At 43.2% G+C, this 27,750-nt stretch overlaps 1 protein-coding gene across 1 annotated transcript in view; it reads left to right on the top strand.

The window, feature by feature from the left end:
- Window positions 1–27,750, top strand: part of LOC139272734 (glycoprotein hormones alpha chain-like) — a 184,201-nt gene that overhangs the window by 147,388 nt on the left and 9,063 nt on the right. Inside the window, exon 3 of the mRNA XM_070888836.1 lies at window positions 14,009–14,120. Coding sequence (XP_070744937.1) covers window positions 14,021–14,120 — 100 coding nt within the window. The 5' untranslated portion in view covers window positions 14,009–14,020. The remainder of the gene's footprint in view (window positions 1–14,008; window positions 14,121–27,750) is intronic.

The raw sequence follows: 27,750 nt of genomic DNA, 5'->3' as shown, positions 1-27,750 counted from the left end.
ACAGTGTGTTTAGATTCTGATGATACAGAATATTCCAATTGTGATGATACAGAATGTTTAGATTCTGATGATACTGAATGCAGAGATTCTGTTGATACAGAATGTTTAGATTCTGATGATACAGTGTGTTTAGATTCTGATGATACAATGTGTTTAGATTCTGATGATACAGAATGTTTAGATTCTGATGATACAGTGTGTTTAGATTCTGATGATACAGTGTGTTTTGATTCTGATGGCACAGAATGTTTAGATTCTGATGATACAGTGTGTTTAGATTCTGATGATACGGTGTGTTTAAATTCTGATGATACAGAATGTTTAAATTCTGATAATACGGTGTGTTTATATTCTGATGATATAGAATGTTTAGATTCTGATAATACAGTATGTTCAGATTCTGATGATACAGTGTGTTTAGATTCTGATGATACAGAATGTTTAGATTCTGATGATACAGTGTGTTTAGATTCTGATGATACAGTATGTTTAGATTCTGATGATACTGAATGCAGAGATTCTGTTGACACAGAATGTTTAGATTCTGATGATACAGAATGTTTGGATTCTGATGATACAGTGTGTTTAGATTCTGATGATACTGAATGTTTAGATTCTGTTGATACAGAATATTCAGATTTTGATGATACAGAAGGTTTAGATTCTGATGATACAGAATGTTTACTTAGAAACATAGAAACATAGAAAATAGGTGCAGGAGTAGGCCATTCGGCCCTTCTAGCCTGCACCGCCATTCAATGAGTTCATGGCTGAACATGCAACTTCAGTACCCTATTCCTGCTTTCTCGCCATACCCCTTGATCCCCCTAGTAGTAAGGACTTCATCTAACTCCTTTTTGAATATATTTAGTGAATTGGCCTCAACAACTTTCTGTGGTAGAGAATTCCACAGGTTCACCACTCTCTGGGTGAAGAAATTCCTCCTCATCTCGGTCCTAAATGGCTTACCCCTTATCCTTAGACTGTGTCCCCTGGTTCTGGACTTCCCCAACATTGGGAACATTCTTCCTGCATCTAACCTGTCTAACCCCGTCAGAATTTTAAACGTTTCTATGAGGTCCCCTCTCATTCTTCTGAACTCCAGTGAATACAAGCCCAGTTGATCCAGTCTTTCTTGATAGGTCAGTCCCGCCATCCCGGGAATCAGTCTGGTGAACCTTCGCTGCACTCCCTCAATAGCAAGAATGTCCTTCCTCAGGTTAGGAGACCAAAACTGTACACAATACTCCAGGTGTGGCCTCACCAAGGCCCTGTACAACTGTAGCAAAACCTCCCTGCCCCTGTACTCAAATCCCCTCGCTATGAAGGCCAACATGTCATTTGCTTTCTTAACTGCCTGCTGTACCTGCATGCCAACCTTCAATGACTGATGTACCATGACACCCAGGTCTCTTTGCACCTCCCCTTTTCCTAATCTGTCACCATTCAGATAATAGTCTGTCTCTCTGTTTTTACCACCAAAGTGGATAACCTCACATTTATCCACATTATACTTCATCTGCCATGCATTTGCCCACTCACCTAACCTATCCAAGTCGCTCTGCAGCCTCATAGCATCGTCCTCGCAGCTCACACTGCCACCCAACTTAGTGTCATCCGCAAATTTGGAGATACTACATTTAATTCCCTCGTCTAAATCATTAATGTACAGTGTAAACAGCTGGGGCCCCAGCACAGAACCTTGCGGTACCCCACTAGTCACTGCCTGCCATTCTGAAAAGTCACCATTTACTCCTACTCTTTGCTTCCTGTCTGACAACCAGTTCTCAATCCATGTCAGCACACTACCCCCAATCCCATGTGCTTTAACTTTGCACATTAATCTCTTGTGTGGGACCTTGTCGAAAGCCTTCTGAAAGTCCAAATATACCACATCAACTGGTTCTCCGTTGTCCACTTTACTGGAAACATCCTCAAAAAATTCCAGAAGATTTGTCAAGCATGATCTCCCTTTCACAAATCCATGCTGACTTGGACCTATCATGTCACCTCTTTCCAAATGCACTGCTATGACATCCTTAATAATTGATTCCATCATTTTACCCACTACCGATGTCAGGCTGACCGGTCTATAATTCCCTGTTATCTCTCTCCCTCCTTTTTTAAAAAGTGGGGTTACATTGGCTACCCTCCACTCCATAGGAACTGATCCAGAGTCAATGGAATGTTGGAAAATGACTGTCAATGCATCCACTATTTCCAAGGCCACTTCCTTAAGTACTCTGGGATGCAGTCCATCAGGCCCTGGGGATTTATCGACCTTCAATCCCATCAATTTCCCCAACACAATTTCCCGATTAATAAGGATTTCCCTCAGTTCCTCCTCCTTACTAGACCCTTCGACCCCTTTTATATCCAGAAGGTTGTTTGTGTCCTCCTCAGTGAATACCGAACCAAAGTACTTGTTCAATTGGTCCGCCATTTCTTTGTTCCCCGTTATGACTTCCCCTGATTCTGACTGCAGGGGACCTACATTTGTCTTTACTAACCTTTTTCTCTTTACATATCTATAGAAACTTTTTCAATCCGTCTTAATGTTCCCTGCAAGCTTCTTCTCGTACTCCATTTTCCCTGCCCTAATCAAACCCTTTGTCCTCCTCTGCTGAGTTCTAAATTTCTCCCAGTCCCCGGGTTCGCTGCTATTTCTGGCCAATTTGTATGCCACTTCCTTGGCTTTGATACTATTCCTGATTTCCCTTGATAGCCACGGTTGAGCCACCTTCCCTTTTTTATTTTTACGCCAGACAGGAATGTACAATTGTTGTAGTTCATCCATGTGGTCTCTAAATGTCTGCCATTGCCCATCCACAGTCAACCCCTTCAGTATCATTCGCCAATCTCTCCTAGCCAATTCACGCCGCATACCTTCAAAGTTAGCCTTCTTTAAGTTCTGGACCATGGTCTCTGAATTAACTGTTTCATTCTTCATCCTAATGCAGAATTCCACCATATTATGGTCACTCTTCCCCAAGGGGCCTCGCACAACGAGATTGCTAATTAATCCTCTCTCATTACACAACAGCCAGTCTAAGATGGCCTCCCCCCTAGTTGGTTCCTCGACATATTGGTCTAGATTCTGATGAAACAGAATGTTTAGATTCTGATGATACAGTGTGTTTAGATTCTGATGACACTGAATGCAGAAGTTCTGTTGATACAGAATGTTAAGATTCTGATGATACAGAATGTTTAGATTCTGATGATACAGTGTGTTTAGATTCTGATGATACAGTGTGTTTAGATTCTGATGATACAGAATGTTTAGATTCTGATGATACAGTGTGTTTAGATTCTGATGATACAGTGTGTTTAGATTCTGATGATACAGAATGTTTAGATTCTGTTGATACAGAAGATTTAGATTCTGATGATACAGTGTGTTTAGATTCTGATGAAACAGTGTGTTTAGATTCTGATGATACAGTGTGTTTAGATTCTGATGATACAGTGTGTTTAGATTCTGATGGCACAGAATGTTTAGATTCTGTTGATACAGAAGATTTAGATTCTGATGATACAGTGTGTTTAGATTCTGATGATACAGAAATGTTTAGATTCTGATGATACAGAATGTTTAGATTCTGATGATACAGTGTGTTCCAATTCTGATTCTGATACAGAAGATTTAGATTCTGATGATACAATGTGTTTAGATTCTGATGAAACAGTGTGTTTAGATTCTGATGATACAGTGTGTTTAGATTCTGATGATACAGTGTGTTTAGATTCTGATGGCACAGAATGTTTAGATTCTGTTGATACAGAAGATTTAGATTCTGATGATACAATGTTTAGATTCTGATGATACAGTGTGTTTAAATTCTGATGATACGGTGTATTTAAATTCTGATGATACAGTGTGTTTAAATTCTGATGCTACGGTGTGTTTAAATTCTGATGATACAGAAATGTTTAGATTCTGATGATACAGAATGTTTAGATTCTGATGATACAGTGTGTTTAGATTCTGATGATATGGTGTATTTAAATTCTAATGATACAGAAATGTTTAGATTCTGATGCTATAGTGTGTTTAGACTCTGATGATACAGAATGTTCCAATTCTGATGATACAGAATGTTTAGATTCTGATGATACAGTGTGTTTAGATTCTGATGATACAGAATGTTTAGATTCGATGATACAGTGTGTTTAGATTCTGATGATACAGTGTGTTTAGATTCTGATGATACAGAATGTTTAGATTCTGATGATACAGTGTGTTTAGATTCTGATGATACAGTGTGTTTCGATTCTGATGATACAGAATGTTTAGATTCGATGATACAGTGTGTTTAGATTCTGATGATACAGTGTGTTTCGATTCTGATGGCACAGAATGTTTAGATTCTGATGATACAGAGTGTTTAGATTCTGATGATATGGTGTGTTTAAATTCTGATGATACAGAATGTTTAAATTCTGATGATACGGTGTGTTTAAATTCTGATGATACAGAATGTTTAGATTCTGATAATACAGTATGTTCAGATTCTGATGATACAGTGTGTTTAGATTCTGATGATACAGAATGTTTAGATTCTGATGATACAGTGTGTTTAGATTCTGATGATACACAATGTTTAGATTCTGATAATATAGAATGTTTAAATTCTGATGATACAGTGTGTTTAGTTTCTGATGATACAGAATGTTTAGATTCTGATGATACAGTGTGTTTAGATTCTGATGATACAGAATGTTTAGATTCTGATAATATAGAATGTTTAAATTCTGATGATACAGTGTGTTTAGATTCTGATGATACAGTGTGTTTCGATTCTGATGGCACAGAATGTTTAGATTCTGTTGATACAGAATATTTAAATTTTGATGATACAGAAGGTTTAGATTCTGATGATACAGAATGTTTAGATTCTGATGATACTGAATGTTTAGATTCTGTTGATATGGTGTGTTTAAATTCTGATGATACAGAATGTTTAGATTCTGATGATACAGTGTGTTTAGATTCTGATGATACTGAATGCAGAGATTCTGTTGATACAGAATGTTAAGATTCTGATGATACAGAATGTTTAGATTCTGATGATACAGTGTGTTTGGATCCTGATGATACAGTGTGTTTAGATTCTGTTGATACAGAAGATGTTGATTCAGATGATACAGTGTGTTTAGATTCAGATGATTCAGAATGTTTAGATTCTGATGATACAGTGTGTTTAGATTCTGATGATACAATGTGGTTTAGATTCAGATGATACAGAACATTTAGATTCTGATGATATTGTGTGTTTAGATTCCGATGATACAGAATGTTTAGATTCTGATGATACAGTGTGTTTAGATTCTGATGATACAGAAGGTTTAGATTCTGATGATACAGAATGTTTAGATTCTGATGATACAGTGTGGCTTAGATTCTGATGATATAGTGTGTTTAGATTCTGATGATACAGTGTGTTTAGATTCTGATGATACAGAATGTTTAGATTCTGATGATACAGTGTGTTTAGATTCTGATGATACAGTGTGTTTAGATTCCGATGATACAGAATGTTTAGATTCTGATGATACATTGTGTTTAGATTCTGATGATACAATGTGGTTTAGATTCAGATGATACAGAATGTGTAGATTCAGATGATACAGAATGTTTAGATTCTGATGATACAGAATGTTTAGATTCTGGTGATACAATGTGGTTTAGATTCAGATGATACAGAATGTTTAGATTCTGATGATACAGAATGTTTAGATTCTGATGATACAATGTGGTTTAGATTCTGATGATACAGAATGTTTAGATTCTGATGATACAATGTGGTTTAGATTCAGATGATACAGAATGTTTAGATTCTGATGATACAGTGTGTTTAGATTCTGTTGATACAGAAGATGTTGATTCAGATGATACAGTGTGTTTAGATTCAGATGATTCAGAATGTTTAGATTCTGATGATACAGTGTGTTTAGATTCTGATGATACAGTGTGTTTAGATTCAGATGATTCAGAATGTTTAAATTCTGATGATACAGAATGTTTAGATTCTGATGATACAATGTGGTTTAGATTCAGATGATACAGAACATTTAGATTCTGATGATATTGTGTGTTTTGATTCTGATGATACGGAATGTTTATGTTCTGATGAAACTGTGTGTTTAGATTCTGATGATACAGTGTGTTTAGATTCCGATGATACAGAATGTTTAGATTCTGATGATACATTGTGTTTAGATTCTGATGATACAATGTGGTTTAGATTCAGATGATACAGAATGTGTAGATTCAGATGATACACAATGTTTAGATTCTGATGATACAGAATGTTTAGATTCTGGTGATACAATGTGGTTTAGATTCAGATGATACAGAATGTTTAGATTCTGATGATACAGAATGTTTAGATTCTGATGATACAATGTGGTTTAGATTCAGATGATACAGAATGTTTAGATTCTGATGATACAGTGTGTTTAGATTCTGATGATACAGAAGGTTTAGATTCTGATGATACAGAATGTTTAGATTCTGATGATACAGTGTGGCTTAGATTCTGATGATATAGTGTGTTTAGATTCTGATGATACAGTGTGTTTAGATTCTGATGATACAGAATGTTTAGATTCTGATGATACAGTGTGTTTAGATTCTGATGATACAGAAGGTTTAGATTCTGATGATACAGAATGTTTAGATTCTGATGATACAGTGTGGCTTAGATTCTGATGATACAGAATGTTTAGATTCTGATGATACAGTGTGGCTTAGATTCTGATGATACTATTTTTTTTTATTCTGATGATACAGAATGTTTAGATTCTGATGGTACAGAGTGTTGAGAGATATGCTTCCAACCACTTAACGAATCCACCACTATGACCGGCATTTTGCCGCTCCTTCAAAATGCCCGACTCTACCCGGCCTCAGGTCATCTACTGCTGAAACACTCATCCATATCTTTGATACCTCTCGACTTAACTTTTCCAATGTTCTCCTGACTGGCCTTCCACATTATTTCCTACATAAAGATGAGCTGATCCTAAATTATTTGACCCCCTATCCTAACTCGTACGAAGTCCCATTCTCCCATCACCCCTATTCTTGCTGACCTTCATTGGCATCCAGTCTACCAATTCGCATTCTCTTGTTCAAGTTCCCCCAGGACCTCAATTCTCTGAGGTCAATGTGCTCCTCCAATTCTGGCCTCTTTCATATTTACACTTCCTTCATCGCACCATTGGTGGCCGTGCCTTCAGCTGCCTCGGTTAACCTCTGGAATTCCCTCCCTAAAATTCTCCACCAGCACCTCTCTCACCTCTTTTAAGACCTTCCTTAACCTTGTGTCTTTGACCAAGCTTTCAGTCGTCCCCCTCCTAATATCTGACTCTTTGGCTCGGTGTCAATTTTTGTTTGATAACGCTCCTGTGAAGCACCTTGTTACATTTTCCTGTGTTAAAGGCACTATATAAATACAATTTGTTGTTGTAAAACAGCATGTTCATTGGACAGTTTACTAGTAAACTGAATGAGTAGCCATTGAGGTAGATTCAGAGGCCTCCGACCTGTTAGAAGTCGGGTGGTAATGCCCCGAAAATGTTGGGGAATGACTGCACCCTGTTCCCACCATCATGGTCAGTCTTCCCGAGGTCAGCACTGGGCGGTAGGCCCATTTACAATACAAATACAATGCACACGATGTTCATAGGAGCCCGAATATTATTTTCGGAGAGTTGAACAGGAAGAAGTCAGGCCCTAGAAATACACGGCAGCTCGCGACAACCTCCACCGTCTGCAGGCTTCACAATTCAGGCCAAAGATTTCAGCCAACTAGAAAACCTAGTTCAGACCTTTGAAACTGTTATGTATTAATGCTTGGGGGTCACCAGACACCAGAGGGCGCCGCGGTCGGAGGTCATCGGGCTGTACGCATGTGGCATGTGTGCTTGGTCACCTGTATATAAGCTGGGTGTCTTTGTCACGCTGGCGCTCTTGGGCTGGAATAAAGACGGATCAGGTTGCACCTGAGTGAGTTTACAGTAACCAGACTCTTGATTCATTACAATTGGCGATGAGGTAATTTAAGAACCTTCGCATGCACAATGGGCACTGTTGGAATCCTGAAGAGATTCGTGGAGGGCGAGGATTGGGTGTATTTTGTCGACCGCCTGGATCAGTATTTTGTGGCCAACGGCATAGAGGCAGTTAAGCGCAGGGCAGTTCTCCTCACCGTTTGTGGTCCAAAAATTTACTGCCTCATGAAGAATCTTCTCTTGCCTGTACGTCCGGCGGAGAAAGCGTACGAGGAATTGTGTACGTTGGTGGGTTACCATTTGAAGCCAAAAGAGGGGATCATCATATCACGCTACTGTTTCTACACGCATGTTCGTGCTGAGGGCCAGGAGGTGTCGGGATTTGTCGCCGACCTGCGACGTCTTGCTGAGCCGTGTAAGTTCGGAAACATGCTGGAAGACATGCTGCGTGATGTCTTCGTGATAGACATCAGCCATGATGCGATCCTCAGGAAGCTGTTGGCTACAGAGATGCTGGATTTGAAAAAGCCATCGCGACTGCCCAGGCATGCATGACGACAGATGATAATTTGAGGCAGATATCATCGACGAGTCGGAGTTCCACGGCAAGCACTGTAAACAAGATGGCGTTGTCTTCGGGCAGAGCTGCTTACGCAAAACCTGCCACTGCTCAGAGCCCGCCAACTGGTTCGATCCAGATTTCACCCTGTTGGCATTGTGGGGGCAATCATCGGCCTCATCAGTGTCGGTTTAGACAATACTCATGCAATGGATGTTCAAAAGTGGGGCATCTTCACAGGATGTGTCCACAATGGAGCAAGCATGGTGCGACTCACCACGTGGTTGATGAGAACCAGTTCAGCGATGGCCCGGGTACGCAGGCCGAGGAGGAAGTGAATGGACTGTATTCGTTCCTGAGCAAGAGCTAGCCGATAGTCGTTAATGTGAAGCTGAATGGCGTGCCTGTATCAATGGAGCTGGACAAGGGATCTGACACGGCCTATATGATACAGGAGCTTGTTGACACTTTGAAGAAACTTACCTGCATCCACACCCATAAAGGACTGTTTGTCTACAACAGGTGTCCTTTTGGAATTTGTTCGGCTGCAGCTATATTTCAGAGGAATATGGAAAGTTTACTGAAGTCAGTCCCTAGAACTGTCGTGTTTCAAGATGACATTCTGGTCACAGGTCGCGACGCTGCTGAACATCTGAACAACCTTGAGGAAGTTCTACATCGACTGGACAAAGTGGGATTCAGGCTGAAACGTTGAAAGTGTGACTTCATGGCACTTGAAGTTGAATTCCTGGAGAGGAAGATTGCTGCTGATGGCATCAGGCCTACGGATTCGAAAACCAATGCCATCAAAAATGCACCCAGGCCTCAGAATGTGACGGAGCTGCGTTCATTCTTTGGGCTACTCAACTACTTCGGTAATTTCTTGCCCGGATTTAGCACTTTACTAGAGCCACTGCACAGGCTGCTCAGAAAAGGCGACAACTGGGTCTGGGGTGCGTCTCAAGATAGAGCTTTTGAGAAAGCTAAGAATCTGCTCTGTTCAAAGAAGCTGCTGGTTCACTATGATCCGTGTAAGCGTCTTGTATTGGCCTGTGATGCTTCATCATATGGGGTTGGCTGCGTACTCCAACAAGCAAATGAATCGGGCAAGCTACACCCTGTTGAGTATGCTTTGAGAAGTCTGCCTAAAGTGGAAAGAGCTTACAGTATGGTACAGAAAGAAGCTTTGGCCTGTGTGTATGGGGTAAAAAAAATGCACCAGTACCTGTTTGGTCTTCGTTTTGAACTAGAAACGGATCACAAGCCACTCATTTCATTGTTTGCAAAAAACAAAGGTATTAATACCAGTGCATCGTCCCACATTCAAAGATGGGCGCTGACATTGTCTGCCTATGATTACGTCATCTGTCATAGACCTGGTATTGAGAATTATGCTGATGCACTGAGTCGTCTGCCCTTACCCACAACTGAGATGGAGATGCCTCAACCTGCAGATCTACTGTTAGTCATGGATGTTTTTGAGAGTGAAGGAACCCCTGTTACTGCTCAACAAGTTAGGATCTGGACCAGCCATGACCCTATTTTATCGGTTGTGAAACGGTGTGTACTCAGTGGTGATTGGTCTGCCATACCGATGGAGATGCGTGAGGAGACCAAACCTTACAACTGTCGCAAGGATGAGCTGTCCATTCAGTCAGACTGTTTACTGTGGGGTAATCATGTAATCATGCCTAAGAAAGGTAGAGAAAAATTTGTACATGAACTTGATAGTACTCATCCTGGTATTGTCATGATGAAGTCCATTGCTAGGTCTCATGTATGGTGGCCTGGAATTGACTCTGATCTGGAATCATGCGTGCATCAATACAACACTTGCATGCAGCTAAGTAAAGTGCCAGAGGAATCTCCGCTGAGTCTTTGGTCGTGGCCATCCAAACCATGGTCGAGGATCCACATTGATTTTGTGGGCCCGTTCCGAGGAAAGATGTTTTTTGTTGTAGTAGATGCATATTCTAAGTGGATAGAGTGTGTTATTATGTCATCCAGCACATCTACAGTTATCATTGAGAGCCTTCGTATCATGTTTGCTACTCATGGTTTGCCTAACATTGTTGTGAGCGACAATGGATCTTGCTTCACAAGTCTTGAGTTCCACGAGTTCATGAAACTCAATGGCATCAGACATGTGAGACCAGCTCCATTCAAGTCTGCTTCTAATGGTCAAGCAGAGCGTGCCATTCAAACGATCAAGCAAAGTATGAAACGTGTAACTCAGGGCTCACTGCAGAGATGGTTGTCATGTCTATTGCTCAGATATAGGTCAAGACCTCATACGCTTACTGGGGTTCATGCTACTGAACGACTGATGAAGAGAAATCTCTAGACCAGGCTTTCGCTTGTTCATCCTGATTGAATGATCGCGTTGAAAACAGACGTCAAAGTCAGCAATGGTGTCATTACCGTGTTAGCGTGTCACGTGACATCTCGGTCAACAATGCGGTTTATGTACTGAACTATGGTCAAGGTCCAAAGTGGATTGCTGGCACTGTTGCAGCCAAGGAGGGTAACAGAATGTTTATTGTCGTGCTCAAGAATGGGCAAACATGCAGGAAACACCTTGACCAGATTAAACTGCGGCACACGGATGAACTGGAACCGAGGGAGGAAGATACAGTCAGTGACCAACCAACTGCTGCTGACATTACTGACTCTGAACCTTCAGTCTCTGATGTGGTCATGACCACTCCCATCTGAGACTCAGCCTCAGTCTCAATGGACTCAGAACGCTCACCCAGAACCAAAGTTGAACTGAGACGATCAACTCGTGAGAGGAAAGCCCCAGACTGTCTTAATTTGTAAAAAGACTGTTGTTAAGATTTTAAAAGGGGGAGGGGAAAGGGAGCCAAAGATTGGCAGAGGTTATGCTCTGACATTTTTGAACTCGATGTTGAGTCCAGAAGGCTGTAAAGTACCTAAACGAAAGATGAGGTGCTGTTCCTCGAGCTTGCGTTGAGCTTCATTGGAACAGTGTCGGAGTGGGAGTGGAACGGGGAATTAAAGTGACAGGCGACCGGAAGCTCGGGTTCACACTTGCGGAGTGAATGGAGATGCTCCGCAAAGCAGTCACCCAATGTAGAGGAGACCACATCGTGAGTAGCGAATACAGTATACTAAATTGAAAGAAGTAAAAGTAAATCACTGTTTCACCTGGAAGGAGTATTTGGGGCCCTGGATAGTGGGAAGGGAGGAGATAAAAGGGCAGGTGTTGCATATCCTGTGCTTGCACGGGAAGGTGCCCTGGGAAGAAGAGGGGCTGCTGGGGGTGACTGCGGAATGGACCAGGGTGTTGCCGGGGGGGAGATTTCCAGCAGATTACAACCTCTATAGTGTACCATTAAACACAAATGGGTGAGTAGACTTTAGATTCATTTGAGCATGTGACATAAACACATAAGAACATAAAAAATAGGAGCATGAGTAGGCCACCTGACCCCTCGAGCCTGCTCCGCCATTTAATAAGATCATGGCTGATCTGATCATGGACTCAGCTCCACTTCCCTGCCCGCTCCCCATTACCCTTTATTCCCTTATCGCTCAAAAATCTGTCTATCTCCGGCTTAACTATATTTAATGACCTCCACAGCTCTCTGGGAAAGAGAATTCCATAGATTTACAACTTCTCATCTCAGTTTTAAATGGGCGGCCCCTTATTCTGAGACTGTTTTTAGTTTCCCCCATGAGTGGAAACACACACTTTGTCGAGCCCCCTCATTATCTTATACGTTTCGATAAGATCACCTCTCATTCTTCTGAAGTCCAATGAGTGGAGGCCCAACCTACTCAACCTATCTTCATAAGTCAACCCCCTCATCTCCGGAATCAACCTAGTGAACCTTCTCTGAACAGCCTCCAATGCAAGTTATCCTTCCTTAAATACAGAGAACAAAACTATACGCAGTATTCCAGATGTGGCCTCACCAATACCCTGTACAGTTGTAGCAGGATTTCCCTGCTTTTATACTCCATCCCCCTTGCAATAAAGGCCAACATTCCATTTGCCTTCCTGATTATTTGCTGTACCTGCATGCTCACTTTTTGTGTTACACGCTCAAGGTTTCAAGCACCCCAGGTCCCTCTGTACTGCAGCACTTTGCATTTTTTCTCCATTTAAATTATAATTTGCTTTTCTATTTTTTCTGCCAAAATGTATCATTATATTCCATCTGCCAATTTTTTCACCCACTCACTTAACCTGTCTATATCCCTTTGCAGACTCTTTGTATCCTCCTCACAACTTACTTTCCCACCCGTCTTTGTATCATCAGCAAACTTGGCTACATTACACTCGGTCCCTTCACCCAAGTCATTAATATAGATTGTAAATAGTTGAGGCCCCAGCACCGATCCCTGCGGCACCCCACCAGTTACTGTTTGCCAGCTGGAAAATGATCCATTTATCCCGACTCACTGTTTTCTGTCAGTTAGCCAATCCTTTATCCATGCTAATATATTACCCCCAACCCCGTGAACTTTTATCTTGTGCAGTAACCTTTATTGTGGCACCTTTTCAAAAACCTTCTGGAAATCCAAATACACCACATCCAATGGTTCCCCTTTATCGACCCTGCTCGTTAAATCCTCAAAGAACTCCAACAAATTTGTCAAACATGATTTCCCTTTCATAAAACCATGCTGACTCTGCTTAATTGAATTATGCTTTTCCAATTGTCCGGCTACTGCTTCCTTAATAATGGACTCCAGCATTTTCCCAGTGACAGATGTTAGGCTAACTGGTCTATAGTTTCCTGCTTTTTGTCTGTCTCCTTTTTTAAATAGGGACGTTACATTTGCGGTTTTCCAATCCGCTGGGACCGCCCCAGAATCCAGGGAATTTTGGTAGATTACAACCAATACATCCACTATCTCTGCAGCCACTTTTTTTGACCCTAGGATGTAAGGCATCAGGTCCAGGGGGCTTGTCCACCTTTAGTCCCATTATTTTACCGATTACTACTTCTTTAGTGATCGTGATTGTATTAAGTTCCTCCCTCCCTATAGCCCCTTGATTGTCTCCTGGACTAGTTTCGATCGCCTGGATAGGTCGGTGAGGAATTTTCCCAGATTTCTTTCTCCCTAAATTGGCCTGGGTTTTTATCTGGTTTTTGCCTCTCCCAGGAGATCACATGGTTCCGGTTGGGGTGGAGTGTAGAATGTTTCAGCGAAAGGGGTATCGCAGTTGTGTGGGGCAGACTGGTTGTGCTGGGTGCTCTTTGTCTTTCCGTTATTGTTCATTGTTCATTGGTTTATATGTAACCTTCAGGGCTGCTGACCGAGGGCCGTGTGGCTCTTTGTCGGCCAGCGCGGACACGATGGGCTGAAATGGCCTCCTTCTGCGCTGTAAATTTCTGTTTCTATGTTTCTATTATCCACTATAGTAATGATTTTTACCATCCCTTGTTTGTGTTTCAGCCTGTGTGCAGGATGGCCCGTTACATGAAGTGTGGTGGACTGGCGTTGGTGGTTCTCCTCGTGGTGGAGCAGGGCGTGCGTTCTTTCCCTGAGGTGGAGGCTGCGGCACAGGGTGCGTATCACCAAGGCTCAACTGGACCAGCAAGTGGTCGGGTTTAAGGCACCATTTGAAGACAGGATGTGTGGAAGATAGCAGGAGAGAAAACCAACACTGATAACATTCTGTAGCTGTCAAGGCAAACATTTCTCTGAAGGCAAAATCTTAACTGATGAATCCTGGCCAATTGTCATCTTCTGGCAATAGCATCTTTAGGAGGTTCTCGCCACATTTATAGACAGTGCTCACATCAAGCCAGAGGGTAGGCCAGTGTGCAATGTCTCATGTGTGACATCTGGGGTATGGCAGGACACTTACAAGAAGTGTGCTCAATATGCAAGCCTTTCGATATAATATACACACAATTTCATGAACCCCATTTCCTACTGTGCAGTTTCAGACAGCACTTTTGCCATTATTTGATAGAGAAGGTAGCTTTGTCTCCACAGTAACCTGTGTCTGTTTCGTCCCCCTAACACATCATTCTACATCTTTTCAACTTCCAGCCTCTCAAAACTACTTTCATAGCACAATGGCAGTGAAAGGGCACAATCCCAACCTACAGAAAGGCCTCCTTCAAGAAGAGGTGGAAAAGGCATATCTCTGTTGACATGCCCAAGGAGATCTGATAGATCTTTGGACCAGCCTACATTGGGTAATGGTGGGTCTATGCCACTTGTCTGCTGTACGGGCTGTCCTCCCTTGGAGAATCCTGTGCAAATCCTCCTTCACCTCCAGCTGCAAGAGGGAAAGAGGGAATTCCAAAGGGTATGGCCATCCTGCGAGTGGGAGCTCTTGCAAATCAAAGGCAATCTTCCCATGCTGGTCGCTGCTAAAGGGGACTGTTTCTAAATAAAAATCAAAGGCTGGGTTAAACCAATGTTGTGCATATGTACTTTCAAAAGGCACTTGACAAAATACCACATAATAGACTGTTAGCAAACTTAAAGCCCATGGGATTGAAGGGGCAGAGGCAGCATGGATACAAAATTGGCTAAATAACAGAAAGCAGAGAGTAGTGGTGAGTGGTTGTTTTTCAGACAGGAGGGAAGGATACAGTGGTGTTCCCCAGTATTAGGACCACTGCTCCTTTTGATATATATTCATATATATATTAATGACCTGGACTTGGGTGTACAGGGCATAATTTCAAAGGTTGCAGATGACATAATACTGAGAAATGTAGTAAACAATGAGGGCAGTAACAGATTTCAGGAGCACATAGACAGACTAGTAAAATGGGCAGACACATGGCAGAGGAAATTTAAGAAGAATGTCAAGACCTTAGTGAGGGTTCAGAGTTCAGAGTGTTATGTCTCAAATAAAGCAATGAGTACTGTAGATTTGAGTAAGTGTGACCTTAGTCGCTTTATTCTGACTCCAGAGTGCCAGAACAGCATGGGAGGCCTGCTTATATGCACTGCTCCCAAGGGATGCTGGGATCCCTTGGAACTCCAACAGATGCGCCCTCTGGTGGCGGTAGAATGCTGGTTACAAGGTGTTGCATCAGGGCTGGGAACTCAACATCCAGGGGTATTCAACATTCAGGAAAGATAGAATAAAAGGAAAAGGAGGTGGGGTAGCATTGCTGGTTAAGGAGCAAATTAAGGCAATAGTTCGGAAGGACATTAGCTTGGATGATGTGGAATCTATATGGGTAGAGCTGCAGAATACCAAAGGGCAAAAAACGTTAGTGGGAGTTGTGTACAGACCTCCAAACAGTAGTAGTGATGTTGGGGAGGGCATCAAACATGAAATTAGGGGTGCGTGCAATAAAGGTGCAGCAGTTATAATGGGTGACTTTAATATGCACATAGATTGGGTTAACCAAACTGGAAGCAATACGGTGGAGGAGGATTTCCTGGAGTGCAGAAGTATTGGTTTTTTAGACCAATATGTCGAGGAACCAACTAGGGGGGAGGCCATCTTAGACTGGGTGTTGTGTAATGAGAGAGGATTAATTAGCAATTTCGTTGTGCGAGGCCCCTTGGGGAAGAGTGACCATAATATGGTGGAATTCTGCATTAGGATGGAGAATGAAACAGTTAATTCAGAGACCATGGTCCAGAACTTAAAGAAGGGTAACTTTGAAGGTATGAGGCGTGAATTGGCTAGGATAGATTGGCGAATGATACTGAAGGGGTTGACTGTGGATGGGCAATGGCAGACATTTAGAGACCGCATGGATGAACTACAACAATTGTACATTCCTGTCTGGCGTAAAAATAAAAAAGGGAAGGTGGCTCAACCGTGGTTATCAAGGGAAATCAGGGATAGCATTAAAGCCAAGGAAGTGGCATACAAATTGGCCAGAAATAGCAGCGAACCCGGGGACTGGGAGAAATTTAGAACTCAGCAGAGGAGGACAAAGGGTTTGATTAGGGCAGGGAAAATGGAGTACGAGAAGAAGCTTGCAGGGAACATTAAGACGGATTGCAAAAGTTTCTATAGATATGTAAAGAGAAAAAGGTTAGTAAAGACAAACGTAGGTCCCCTGCAGTCAGAATCAGGGGAAGTCATAACGGGGAACAAAGAAATGGCGGACCAATTGAACAAGTACTTTGGTTCGATATTCACTGAGGAGGACACAAGCAACCTTCCGGATATAAAAGGGGTCGGAGGTTCTAGTAAGGAGGAGGAACTGAGGGAAATCCTTATTAGTCGGGAAATTGTGATGGGGAAATTGATGGGATTGAAGGCCGATAAATCCCCAGGGCCTGATGGACTGCATCCCAGAGTACTTAAGGAGGTGGCCTTGGAAATAGTGGATGCATTGACAGTCATTTTCCAACATTCCATTGACTCTGGATCAGTTCCTATGGAGTGGAGGGTAGCCAATGTAACCCCACTTTTTAAAAAAGGAGGGAGAGAGAAAACAGGGAATTATCGACCGGTCAGCCTGACATCGGTAGTGGGTAAAATGATGGAATCAATTATTAAGGATGTCATAGCAGTGCATTTGGAAAGAGGTAATATGATAGGTCCAAGTCAGCATGGATTTGTGAAAGGGAAATCATGCTTGACAAATCTTCTGGAATTTTTTGAGGATGTTTCCAGTAGAGTGGACAAGGGAGAACCAGTTGATGTGGTATATTTGGACTTTCAGAAGGCTTTCGACAAGGTCCCACACAAGAGATTAATGTGCAAAGTTAAAGCACATGGGATTGGGGGTAGTGTGATGACATGGATTGAGAACTGGTTGTCAGACAGGAAGCAAAGAGTAGGAGTAAATGGCGACTTTTCAGAATGGCAGGCAGTGACTAGTGGGGTACTGCAAGGTTCTGTGCTGGGGCCCCAGCTGTTTACACTGTACATTAATGATTTAGTCGAGGGGATTAAATGTAGTATCTCCAAATTTGCGGATGACACTAAGTTGGGTGGCAGTGTGAGCTGCGAGGAGGATGCTATGAGGTTGCAGAGCGACTTGGATAGGTTAGGTGAGTGGGCAAATGCATGGCAGATGAAGTATAATGTGGATAAATGTGAGGTTATCCACTTTGGTGGTAAAAACAGAGAGACAGACTATTATCTGAATGGTGACAGATTAGGAAAAGGGGAGGTGCAAAGAGACCTGGGTGTCATGGTACATCAGTCATTGAAGGTTGGCATGCAGGTACAGCAGGCGGTTAAGAAAGCAAATGGCATGTTGGCCTTCATAGCGAGGGGATTTGAGTACAGGGGCAGGGAGGTGTTGCTACAGTTGTACAGGGCCTTGGTGAGGCCACACCTGGAGTATTGTGTACAGTTTTGGTCTCCTAACCTGAGGAAGGACATTCTTGCTATTGAGGGAGTGCAGCGAAGGTTCACCAGACTGATTCCCGGGATGGCGGGACTGACCTATCAAGAAAGACTGGATCAACTGGGCTTGTATTCACTGGAGTTCAGAAGAATGAGAGGGGACCTCATAGAAACGTTTAAAATTCTGACGGGGTTAGACAGGTTAGATGCAGGAAGAATGTTCCCAATGTTGGGGAAGTCCAGAACCAGGGGACACAGTCTAAGGATAAGGGGGAAGCCATTTAGGACCGAGATGAGGAGGAATTTCTTCACCCAGAGAGTGGTGAACCTGTGGAATTCTCTACCACAGAAAGTTGTTGAGGCCAATTCACTAAATATATTCAAAAAGGAGTTAGATGAAGTCCTTACTACTAGGGGAATCAAGGGGTATGGTGAGAAAGCAGGAATGGGGTACTGAAGTTGCATGTTCAGCCATGAACTCATTGAATGGCGGTGCAGGCTAGAAGGGCCGAATGGCCTACTCCTGCACCTATTTTCTATGTTTCTATGTTTCTATGTAACACAGAGGAGAGTTACTAGAAAGGTATCAGGGATGAGGAACTTCAGTTGTACGGATAGACTGGAGAAGCTGGGGTTGTTCTCTTTAGAGCAGCGAATGTTAAGAGGGGATTTGATAGAGGTGTGCAAAATCATGATCGGTTTTGATAGAGTAAATAAGGAGAAACTGTTTCCAGTGGCAGGAGGCTCAGTGACCAGAGGACACAGATTTAAGGTGATTGGCAAAAAAAGCAGAGACAACACGAGGAAACATTTTTTTTAAAAACACAGCGAGTTGTGATCTGGAATGCGCTGCCTGAAAGGGTGGTGGAAGCAGATTCAATAGTAACATTCAAAAGAGAGCTGGATAAATACTTGAAGGGAAAAATATACAAGGCTCTGGGAAAGAGCAAAGAGTGGGATTAATGGGATAGCTCTACCAAAGGGCCGGCACAGGCACGACGGGCTGAATGGCCTCCCTTTTGGGCTCAAAACTTGCCACCATTTAGCGCCAAAATTTTGGAGGTATCAGTGTTTTTTGGAGCTAACTTAATTTTGCCAAGAGTATAACACCGTCTTTAACAGGTAACGGCCGTTTTTGTTAAGTACCGTTTTTAATGCCGTCATTCGGGGTCCAACCCACCCGTAGCACCATTTTTGCCAGTTTTTGTGAGTTTTACCAATAAGGATTCTTTCAAAAATGGCGCTGGGGACCGCCTTGAAAAACCTTACCCAATCGGGGCCATTGAAATCAGTGTTATCGACGCTATTGTTCTAAACGGAGCTGATTTATAGCTTTTGGAGGGAGACAACTATACTTATATCGTATATAAACTACTTAAAATGTGCGGAGGGAAAAGGTAAACTTTATTCCAGTGGAAAAGTGAAATTGCGCGAGGGGTGCTTAACTTCCACCACCACCCAACTGTTGATGTCCCGTCTTCGCTGCTCACTGGGCGGGCACGAGGCACACAGGGTCAGCATGCTGGCCGGCAGGATCGCTCTCTCAGCCGGACACAGATGCTTGACACTTGGGTTCCAAAGAAGCCCGGGGGGAGGTGGAAGCCAAGTGCTGAGCTCCTGTGTCCGGCCAAGGGAGCGATCTTGCCAGCCAGCCGGCGCTCCGACCCTGTGTGCCTCGAGCCCGACTGGTGAGCAGCGGAGGAGACGGGATGTCAACAGTTCGGTGCAAATTTGTACATTTCCCATCCCCCCTCCCCCAGTGTTGATTTTATATGTTGTATTTCTGGCTGAAATCTCTGCTGACTTGTGATTGTGCGTCGCATTACCCTGGAAACCGAGCTTCGAGTCGAGTGTTGCGCATGCGCAGAGTGGGTTCGATCGACCAGGGCGTTAACCTATTGGAGGGAAGGCTGTGTGTGCTTGCTTTTTGTGAGCACTGAATTCGTTGTGAAGGAAATTTAAGCAATGGGGGCAATTCTAACAGTGCCAAATCTGCTGCATGCATATTGTCTGCTGGCTTTTCGAAGGAGAAGGCTAATTCGGCAGCAATATCTGAGGCATCAGAGAGCTAGCAGACTGATGGGGAGGAGGCCTTACCCAGATCGTGTTTACAGGGAGAGGCGCTCACACCTGCACCTGAGTGAGGCAGAGTGCGTCAGAAGATTGTGCTTTGGAAAGGAGGTGGTCGCAGAGATATGCCAGCTTATAAAGGTGGGAGGAGGACTGCACTGCCTGTAGAGGTGAAGGTGACTGCAGCATTTGCTTTCTTTGCCTCCGGCTCCTTTCAAGCATCAACTGGGGACGTATGCTGCATCTCGCAACATGCTACACATAGGTGCATTCGCCAGGTGACTACTGCACTGTATGCACAGAGGGGCGACTTGATCAAGTTCCCGATGACCAGGGAGGCACAGTATGAAAGGACTATAGGCTTCTCAAGAATTGCTGGCTTCCCCAAGATACAGGCCACCATTGACTGAATGCATATTGTCCTGCGAGCACCTTTAGACGATTCGGAGGTTTACTGGAACTGAAAAGGGTTCCACTCCTTAAACATGCAGATTGTGTGTGACCATATGCAGCATATCATGGCAGTGGATGCCAAATATCCAGGGAACATCCAAACATCAAAACATAGAAAATAGGTGCAGGAGTAGGCCATTCGGCCCTTCGAGCCTGCACCACCATTCAATATGATCACGGCTGATCATGGAACTTCAGTACTCCATTCCTGCTTTCTCTCCATACCCCTTGATCCCTTTAGCCGTAAGAGCCACATCTAACTCTCTTTTGAATATATCTAACGAACTGGCCTCAACAACTTTCTGTGGTAGAGAATTCCACAGGTTCACAATTCTCTAATTGAAGAAGTTTCTCCTCATCTCGGTCCTAAATGGCGTACCCCTTATCCTTAGGCTGTGACCCCTGGTCCTGGACTTTCCCAACATCAGGAACATTCTTCCTGCATCTAACCTGTTCAATCCCATCAGAATTTTATATGTTCCTATGAGATCTCCTCTCATTCTTCTAAATTCCAGTGAATATAAGCCTAGTCGATCCAATCTTTCTTCATATGTCAGTCCTGCCATCCCAGGAATTAGTCTGTTTGTTGCAGTCTCTCAATAGCAAGAATGTCCTTCCTCAGATTAGGAGACCAAAACTGTACACAATATTCAAGGCCCTGTACAATTGCAGTAAGTCCTCCCTGCTCCTATACTCAAATCCTCTTGCTATGAAGGCCAACTTACCATTTGCCTTCTTCACCACCTGCTGTACCTGCATGCCAACTTTCAATGACTATGTACCATGACACCCAGGTCTCGTTGCACCTCCCCTATTCCTAATCTGTCACCATTCAGATAATATTCTGCCTTCCTGTTTTTGCCACCAAAGTGGATAACCTCACATTTATCTACATTATACTGCATCTGCCATGCATTTGCCCACTCACCTAACCTGTCGAAGTCACCCTGCAGCCTCTTAGCATCGTCCTTACAGCTCACACTGCCACCCAGCTGAGTGTCATCTGCAAACTTGTAGATATTACATTCAATTCCTTTGTCTAAATCATTAAAGTATATTGTAAATAGCTGGGGTCCCAGCACTGAACCTTGCGGTACCCCACTAGTCACTGCCTGCCATTCTGAAAAGGACCCGTTTATTCATACTCTTTGCTTCCTGTCTGCCAACCAGTTCTCTATCCACGTCAATACATTACCCCCAATACCATGTGCTTTAATTTTGCACCCTAATCTCTTGTGTGGGACCTTGTCAAAAGCCTTTTGAATGTTCAAATACACCACATCCACTGGTTCTCCCTTGTCCACTCTATTAGTTACACCCTCAAAAAATTCTAGAAGATTTGTCAAGCATGATTTCCCTTTCATAAATCCATGCTGACTTGGACCGATCCTGTCACTGCTCTCCAAATGCATTGCTATTACATCTTTAAAAATTGATTCCAACATTTTCCCCACTACTGATGTCAGGCTAACTGGTCTATAATTCCCTGTTTTCTCTCTCCCTCCTTTTTTAAAAAGTGGGGTTACATTAGCTGCCCTCCAATCCATAGGAACTGATCCAGAGTCTATACACTGTTGGAAAATGACCACCAATGCATCCACTATTTCCCGGGCCACTTCCTTAAGTACTTAATACTTAAGGGATGCAGACTATCAATCCCATCAATTTCCCTATCACAATTTCCTGACTAATAAGGATTTCCTTCAGTTCCTCCTTCTCGCTAGACCTTCGGCCCCCGAGTATTTGTGTCTTCCTTAGTGAAGACAGAACCAAAGTATTTGTTCAATTGGTCTGCAATTTCTTTGTTCCCCATTATAAATTCACCTGATTCTGACTGCAAGGGACCTACATTTGTCTTCGCTAATCTTTTTCTCTTCACATATCTATAGAAGCTTTTGCAGTCAGTTTAAATGTTCCCTGCAAGCTTCCTCTCATACTCTATTTCCCCCCTCCTAATGAAACTCTTTGTCCTCCTCTGCTGAATTTTAAATTTCTCCCAGTCCTCAGGTTTGCTGCTTTTTCTGGCCAATTTAGATGCCTCTTCCTTGGATTTAACACTATCCCTAATTTCTATTGTTAGCGACGGTTGAGCCACCTTCCCCGTTTTATTTTTACGCCAGACAGGGATGTACAATTTTTGAAGTTCATCCATGTGATCTTTAAATGTCTGCCATTGCCTATCCACTGGCAACCCTTTAAGTATCATTCGCCAGTCTATTCTAGCCAATTCACGTCTCATACCATTGAACTTACCTTTCTTCCTCAAAGGTAGTAATCTCAGGATTGCTACCAGTGCCACGTGTTAGTCAGAGTAGGAATCGCAGGATAGCTCAGATGAATACATGGCTTCAGAAGTGGTGCAGAAGGGAGGGATTCAAATTCCTGGGACATTGGAACCGGTTCTGGGGGAGGTGGGACCAGTACAAACCGGATGGTCTGCAACTGGGCAGGACCGGAACCAATGTCCCAGGGGAGTGTTTGCTAGTGCTGTTGGGGAGGGGTTAAACTAATATAGCAGTGGGATGGGAACCTATGCAGGGAGACAGAGGAAAGTAGAATGGGGGCAGAAGCAAAAGATAGAAAGAAGAAAAGTAAAAGTGGAGGGCAGAGAAACCCAAGGCAAAAATCAAAAGGGCCACATTGCAGCAAAATTCTAAAAGGGCAAAGTATGTTAAAAAGACAAGCCTGAAAGCTCTGTGCCTCAATGCGAGAAGTATTCTTAATAAGGTGGACAAATTAATGGCACAGGCAGCAATTAATGCATATGATATAATTGGCATCACGGATAAATGTCACCAGGGTGACCAAGGCTGGGAACTCAACATCCAGGGGTATTCAACATTTAACATTCAACATTCAGGAAGGATAGACAGAAAGGAAAAAGAGGTGGGGTAGCGTTGCTGGTTAAAGAGGAAATTAACGCAATAGTAAGAAAGGACATTAGCTTGGATGATGTGGAATCTGTATGGGTGGAGCTGCGGAATACCAAAGTGCAGAAAACACTAGTGGGAGTTGTGTACAGACCACCAAACAGTAGTAGTGAGGTTGGGGACAGCATCAAACAAGAAATTAGGGATGCTTGCAATAAAGGTTCAGCAGTTATCATGGGCGACTTTAACCTACATATAGATTGGGCTATCCAAACTGGTAGCAATGCGGTGGAGGAGGATTTCCTGGAGTGTATCAGGGGTGGTTTTCTAGACCAATATGTCGAGGAACCAGCTAGAGGGCTGGCCATCCTAGACTGGGTGATGTGTAATGGGAAAGGACTAATTAGCAATCTTGTTGTGCGAGGCCCCTTGGGGAAGAGTGACCATAATATGGTAGAATTCTTTATTAAGATGGAGAGTGACACAGTTAATTCAGAGTCCAGGGTCCTGAACTTAAGGAAAGGTAACTTCAATGGTATGAGACGTGAATTGGCTAGAATAGACTGGCGAATGATACTCAAAGGGTTGACGGTGGATAGACAATGGCAAACATTTAAAGATGACATGGATGAACTTCAACAATTGTACATCCTTGTCTGGAGTAAAAATAAAACGGGGAAGATGGCTCAACTGTGGTTAACAAGGGAAATTAAGGATAGTGTTAAATCCAAGGAGGAGGCACATAAATTGGCCAGAAAAGCAGCAAACCTGAGGACTGGGAGAAATTTAGAATTCAGCAGAGGAGGACAAAGTGTTTAATTAGGAGGGGGAAAATAGAGTATGAGAGGAAGCTTGCCGGGAACATAAAAACTGACTGCAAAAACTTCTATAGCTATGTGAAGAGAAAAAGATTAGTGAAGACAAACGTAGGTCCCTTGCAGTCAGATTCACTTGAATTTATAATGGGGAACAAAGAAATGGCAGACCAGTTGAACAAATACTTTGGTTCTGTCTTCACGAAGGAAGACACAAATAACTAGGTGACCGAGCGTCTAGTGAGAAGGAGGGACTGAAAAATATCCTTATTAGGCGGGAAACTGTGTTAGGGAAATTGATGGGATTGAAGGCCAATAAATTCCCGGGGTCTGATAGTCTGCATCCCAGAGTACTTAGGGAAGTGGCCCAAGAAATAGTGGATGCAATGGTGATCATTTTTCAACAGTCTATTGACTCTGGATCAGTTCCTATGGACTGGAGTGAAGCTAATGTAACACCACTTTTTAAAAAAAGGAGGGAGAGAGAAAACGGGTAATTATAGACCAGTTAGCCTGACATCAGTAGTGGGGAAAATGTTAGAATCAATTATTAAAGATGAAATAACAGCACATTTGGAAAGCAGTGACAGGATCGGTCCAAGTCAGCATGGATTTATGAAAGGGAAATCATGCTTGACAAATCTTCTAGAATTTTTTGAGCATGTAACTCGTAGAGTGGACAAGGGAGAACCAGTGGATGTGGTGTATTTGGACTTTCAAAAGGCTTTTGACAAGGTCCCACACGGCATTAGTGTGCAAAATTAAAGTACATGGTATTGGGTGTAATGTACTGACGTGGACAGAGAACTGATTGGCAGACAGGAAGCAGAGAGTCGGGATAAACGGGTCCTTTTCAGAATGGCAGGCAGTGACTAGTGGGGTGCCGCAGGGCTGAGCACTGGGACCCAAGCTATTTACAATATACATTAACGATTTAGATGAAGGAATTGAATTTAATATCTCCAAGTTTGCAGATGACACTAAACTGGGTGGCGGTGTGAGCTCTGAGGAGGATGCCAAGTGGCTGCAGAGTGACTTGGACAGGTTAGGTGAATGGGCAAATGCATTGTAGATGCAGTATAATGTGGATAAATGTGAGGTTATCCACTTTGGGGACAAAAACACGAAGGCAGAATATTATCTGAATGGTGACAGATTAGGAAAAGGGGAAGTGCAACTTGACCTGGGTGTCATGGTACATCAGTCATTGAAAGTAGGCATGCAGGTACGCAGGCGATGAAGAAGGCAAATGGTATGTTGGCCTTCATAGCTGGGGGATTTGAGTATAGGAGCAGGGAGGTCTTACTGCAGTTGTACAGGGCCTTGGTGAGGCCTCACCTGGAATATTGTGTTCAGTTTTGGTCTCCTAATCTGAGGAAGGATGTTCTTGCTATTGAGGGAGTACAGCGAAGTTTCACCAGACTGATTCCCCGGATGGTAGGAATGACATATGAGGAGAGACTGGATCGACTGGGCCTTTATTCACTGGAGTTTAGAAGGATGAGATGGGATGTCATAGAAACATATAAAATTCTGACGGGACTGAACAGGTTAGATGCAGGAAGAATGTTCCCGATGTTGGGGAAGTCCAGAACCAGGGGGCACAGTCTCAGGATAAGGGGTAAGCCATTTAGGACTGAGATAAGGAGAAACTTCTTCACTCAGAGAGTTGTTAACCTGTGGAATTCCCTGCCGCAGAGAGTTGTTGATGCCAGTTCATTGGATATATTCAAGAAGGTATTAGATAAGGCCCTTACGGCTAAAGGGATCAAGAGGTATGGAGAGAAAGCAGGAAAGGTGTACTGAGGTGAATGATCAGCCATGATCTTATTGAATGGTGGGGGAAGGCTCGAAGGGCCGAATGGACTACTCCTGCACCTATTTTCTATGTTGCTATGTTTCTTTAAGTTCAGGACCCTAGTCTCTGAATTAACTGTGTCACTCTATCTTAATGAAGAATTCTACCATATTATGGTCTCTCTTCCTCAAGGGGCCTCGCACAACAAGATTGCTAATTAATCCTCTCTCATTACACAACACCCAGTCTAGGATGGCCAGCTCTCTAGCTGGTTCCTCGACATCTTGGTCTAGAAAACCATCCCTTATACACGCCAGGAAATCCTCCTCCACCGTATTGCTACCAGTTTGGTTAGCCCAATCTATATGTATACCCATGATAACTGCTGTATCTTTATTGCAAGCATCCCTAATTTCCTGTTTGATGCCATCCCCAACCTCACTATTATTGTTTGGTGGTCTGTACACAACCCCCACTAGCGTTTTCTGCCCTTTGGTATTCCGCAGCTCTACCCATACAGGTTCCACATCATCCAAGCTAATGTCCATCCTTATTATTGCGTTAATCTCCTCTTTAACCAGCAACACTACCCCACTTCCTTTTCCTTTCTGTCTATCCTTCTTGAATGTTGAATACCCCTGGATGTTGAGTTCCCAGCCTTGGTCACCTTGGAGCCATGCCTCCGTAACTCCAATTACATCATATCCTTTAACAGCTATCTGCGCAATTAATTTATCCACCTTATTACGAATGCTCCTCGCATTGAGACACAGAGCCTTCAGGCTTGTTTTTTTAACACTTTGTTCTTTTAGAATTATGTTGTAATGTGGCCCTTTTTGATTTTTGCCTTTGATTTCTCTGCCCTCCACTTTTCCTTATCTCCTTTCTATCCTTTGCTTCTGCCCCCATTTTATTTCCCTCTGTCTCACTGCATAGATTCCCATCCCCCTGCCATATTCGTTTAAACCCTCCCCAACAGCACTAGCAAACACTCCATGATGCTTTCATCCTACGCGAGAGCGCTGTATCTTTTATGTTACAGCAGCAGCCACAAGGGCAGAGCTAGATTCTGGGAGACAAAGGTTACGGGTTTGCCATCTGGCTCATGACCCCCCCCTCTGGAACCCTCAGACAGAAGGCGAGCGTCACTACAATATCTGCCACATAGCCACACGCAACATCGTCAAGAAGACATTTGGAGTGCTAAGGCAACGTTTCCGATGCCTGGACCACTCTGGAGGCTCACTGCAATACTCCCCTGACCAGGTCGGTCGCTTCACTGTCGTGTGCTGCATGCTGCACGACTTACCCATCGTGCGGGAACAGGCACTGGACATTGAAGAGCCACCTCAGGCGAGAGAGTGAGAGGAGGTGGAGGCTGATGAGGAGGAGGAGGAGGAGGAGGAAGAAGAGGAGGAGGCTGAGGAGGAGTAGCAGCAGCAGGAGGACCAGCCCCTCAACCCGCAGGACGACGACGACGGCGAAGGAGGAGGCCTCATGGACCTTACGCCATTGCAAGAGCATTGTGTCATCAGCTAATCCTTGAGGGCATTTCAGCATGAAGGCTGAATGGCCGTTTGACCATTGTGTCGCACCATGTTGACTATTTGCACCTGTTATTCTTAAAAAATTATGGACATAATGTGTTGGTTTACTTGAAAAAATAATGTACATGATATCGGTTTACTTGAAATAATAGAACACATAATGTTGGTTTACAGGGAAAAATACTGTTTTGTTAGTTTACTTGAAAAAAATAATGTCTACATAATTCTGATTTACTTGAAAAATTAATTAAGTTTATTAAACATTTGTACACTTGTATGGTACTTTCATAAAAACATTTGTATCAAACTAAACTTTTCAATTAAAATCACTGAAATAACAATAAAAGAACAAAA

The sequence above is a fragment of the Pristiophorus japonicus genome, chromosome 9 (genome assembly GCF_044704955.1).
Source record: "Pristiophorus japonicus isolate sPriJap1 chromosome 9, sPriJap1.hap1, whole genome shotgun sequence".
Classification (NCBI taxonomy): domain Eukaryota; kingdom Metazoa; phylum Chordata; class Chondrichthyes; family Pristiophoridae; genus Pristiophorus; species Pristiophorus japonicus.
The sequence above is the reverse complement of the archived record's forward strand: the minus strand, read 5'-3'. Positions and strand labels throughout refer to the sequence as shown.